Here is a 3228-nt window from a genome sequence, read left to right on the forward strand (position 1 = left end):
ATAATGAAGTCCCATGCATATAAAGAAATGTGATCGATCGTCCATTTCCTTTTGGGCTTTCTTATGATTACACTAAATAAAGTTATAATTTAAGCTGTGAGCTCATAATTTTTAGTTCCGTAAATCGGTTAATAACCTCTTCATATATTCTATCTTAAACAGTTTATATCGAATGATCTCTAGAAGAACCTACTGCAGGAAATGTTTTCCTGATAAAGGTTTCGCCCTACCATGATATGCCTGTGTAACTTCCACTATATTTGTACAATTCTAACCTTTTTTATCTAAAGGCTCTGACTAAGAATAGAGAAGTAACAGTTTTAAACATAATCTTAGATTAAAATCTTTTTATTTTCATTAAAATTACTGTCTCTGTTATCAATGAGAATGTTTATGTTTATAAGATCTTAAATAAACTAAAATATCACCATTTGTATGTTATTTATTTTAAAAGTTAGATCCTTGATAAATTAATTGTTTTATAATTTCCTAATAATAAGAACGATTTATTTTGAAAGTGGCGTAAGTCCTTTTTTTTAAAAAAAAAGAGTTAGCTACCTTAACAGTTAAATTTTTACATGATCTTTTCATTCTGTGGCAAATTTTTACCTACGTATATTTAAATAGATTTTAAATCTTATTTTCTATTTTCCACCGCATTTAGTCCACCATGTGTGCCTTTGAAATTTAAAGCAATTTGTTAATAAGAAATTAAATTTTATATGAATATTGTTTAAATAAAGTTATCTGAAGAGCAAACTTGTGAATAGTAATTAATAAAATAATACTAATTTTAATGTATACATTTTCTAACATAGAATAAAAGTTGTTGTTATGTTGTAACATAGAAGGTTATACATTTATTTTTAATCCAAGAAACATTTACTTTTTCTTAGGACTCTTCATTTCGAAAGAATTGAAAACGTCAATTTATTGATTTTTAAATTGGTGAAAGTCCGTCAGTAGCCATCAAAAACATATTATTTCGTAAATAATGGTAATTATGCTAATTGTTACGATAAATTTGACACCCTTAGAAACCTAAAAACATTTTCCTGCTGTATTATCTATTATCTATCTTTTTAAATTTAATCATATATATATTGAAAAACTTTGGACTTTGATAAACTCTAAACTCCCTCACTTAGAAAAAAAGTCCCTCAAATAGCAGATAATAATTAATTAACAGGTCAAAGTTTTGTCAATTATGGTATTATTAGAACTGAAAACCACAAAATCATATCTATGCAGACTGTACATCTCACTCCAACAGTCCAGTTGATGATTATTTGAGAGTACATCGATCAAAACATATTATCATAATCATTCATTAACATAACATAAATTTGTATATGTGCCTATTATTATTCCAGAGTAATATATTGTTTCACAAATAACATTTTTTTAGCTTGTATCTGTACCTCGAAGGTAAAGAAACTGTTATATTTTCCTTAATTTTTACTTAATTTCCCAATCTTTTTGATTTAATAATTTATAATTAAGGACTTCTTAAAGGTTAGTGTTAATTAGTTTGACAAGAATAGTTATCTCCATAATCATAGATGTGTTATAATTAAGATCAGATGTATATTGTGCTTGATTACAACATCTTAAATACAAAATTCTTGTTAATCATAATTTGAAAGTCATGAACATTCTTAAGATACTAAATATTCAAAATTATCTTTGTCAGTATATATGTTTATTAGTATATTCTATTTATATAATATTTAATATAAGAAAATATCAGTTATTAAATTAATTATCAGGTTAGAAAGATTTATTGAACTGCTTTAAACGTTATCGTTAAAAATTGATTCAATTGTCTCAAGGATTATAAGAATGTTTTACTTGGAAATATTAGAATTATTTACCATATGCAAAGTACCTTCCAATATGAAAAATGTTTTTTCGTTATTTTTGGTATGTTGTTTTCATAAGCAATATATATATTTTTCTAGGTGGGTATAACTTTATTTATTAGTTTGCTATGTGTGTATAATATTGTTGTTACAAAAATACTCTCCTTTCTTTTTTTTTATTATATCCATTAGAAAACAATTTTTTCCTTTATCTTTAAAAAATTTTACATTTAAAATCATATTAAATGTAAATCATTAAAAACATTCATACAACTAAGCTATATAGTGGGTCTTTTCTATTGTACATTGTCAAGATGTGATATTTCATTTAGAAACACAGTGGAAAAGCAAGGGTTAAAATTGTTTCCCTAGAAATAAAATAAAAATCAAATTAAGTAAAATATAATTGTAACAACAATAATTTCTTCTCTAACCACTCTTGTTACTACCAACTCCTTCTGTGGCTTAAGCAATATTGGTGTTCAAACCAGTTTGATGTTACACATGTATGCATAGCGTTGAACCACTACACTTCAATTTCAATTACGATTAACATGTATAGCAGTGTTTTAATTCAAAATGTCCCCAAAATGTGTATTTGCATTATTCTACCATGACTCTCTCTCTTTCCCCAACATCTTTAAGAGTCATGTTTTTTTTTTTTACTTTGACAAATAAATGACTTAATTGTTATATATATTTAAATAATTTTAATATCCTAATGTTTTAATAATTACTCCAATGTCAGTTTGCCTTTTAGGCTCGGGTAAGAAGCGGGATGCGCGGTGTACCAGCCCGCAGAGTGACGGATCCACCAACTCCGTCGCCTCCCAGGTGACCAAGAAGGCAGTAGTAACACCACCGAGGCCTAAGACCCCCACTGTTGGTGAGTCTCTTATTTCATCATAAAATTAAGCATATAATATAAACTTTTTATTACATGAGAGCTTGAAATGTAACTCTCTAGATCCATCCAGTCATATTATTCAGGAAAGTACATTAACTGATATTGTCATCATTTGTAATTCTAGTTCTGTATTGATAATTGTATTTTTATTCAATTATTTTCTTTTTTTTAGAAGACTCAGATTATATTTTCTGATTTTTTTTTTCTCTGAATAAGTCAGTAATCTTCATACTTCAACTTTTTAATAAACATAAATAATATATTCTTGTTTCTTACATTAAGTATGAAAAAAATAAAATTAATGTTTTATAAAATGTAAAACAAGTGGTATATTATAAAACAGACTTAGGAAAAATAGGTACACATTATACTGATATAATAAGTAAGAATTATTAAAGATTAATAATACTAATCAAGGTAAAAAAAAAAGAAATAGATACACAGGATCAAAGTAAGTAA

At 26.1% G+C, this 3228-nt stretch overlaps 1 protein-coding gene across 10 annotated transcripts in view; it reads left to right on the plus strand.

The window, feature by feature from the left end:
- The window catches only part of LOC106682909 (CAP-Gly domain-containing linker protein 1), a 457329-nt gene that overhangs the window by 273628 nt on the left and 180473 nt on the right, over positions 1-3228 (plus strand). For 9 of the 10 annotated variants that reach the window (XR_010844045.1, XM_067049830.1, XM_067049832.1 and 6 more), the window contains exon 4: positions 2611-2748. Coding sequence is in view for 9 of the 10 variants with exons in the window: in XM_067049830.1 (XP_066905931.1) it covers positions 2611-2748 (138 nt within the window). In the remaining variant the exon portion in view is untranslated. The remainder of the gene's footprint in view (positions 1-2610; positions 2749-3228) is intronic. The other variant, XM_067049827.1, reaches the window with a different exon arrangement.

Source organism: Halyomorpha halys, unplaced genomic scaffold, assembly GCF_000696795.3.
Source record: "Halyomorpha halys isolate HHAL.00 unplaced genomic scaffold, Hhal_1.1 Scaffold450.1, whole genome shotgun sequence".
NCBI lineage: Eukaryota > Metazoa > Arthropoda > Insecta > Hemiptera > Pentatomidae > Halyomorpha > Halyomorpha halys.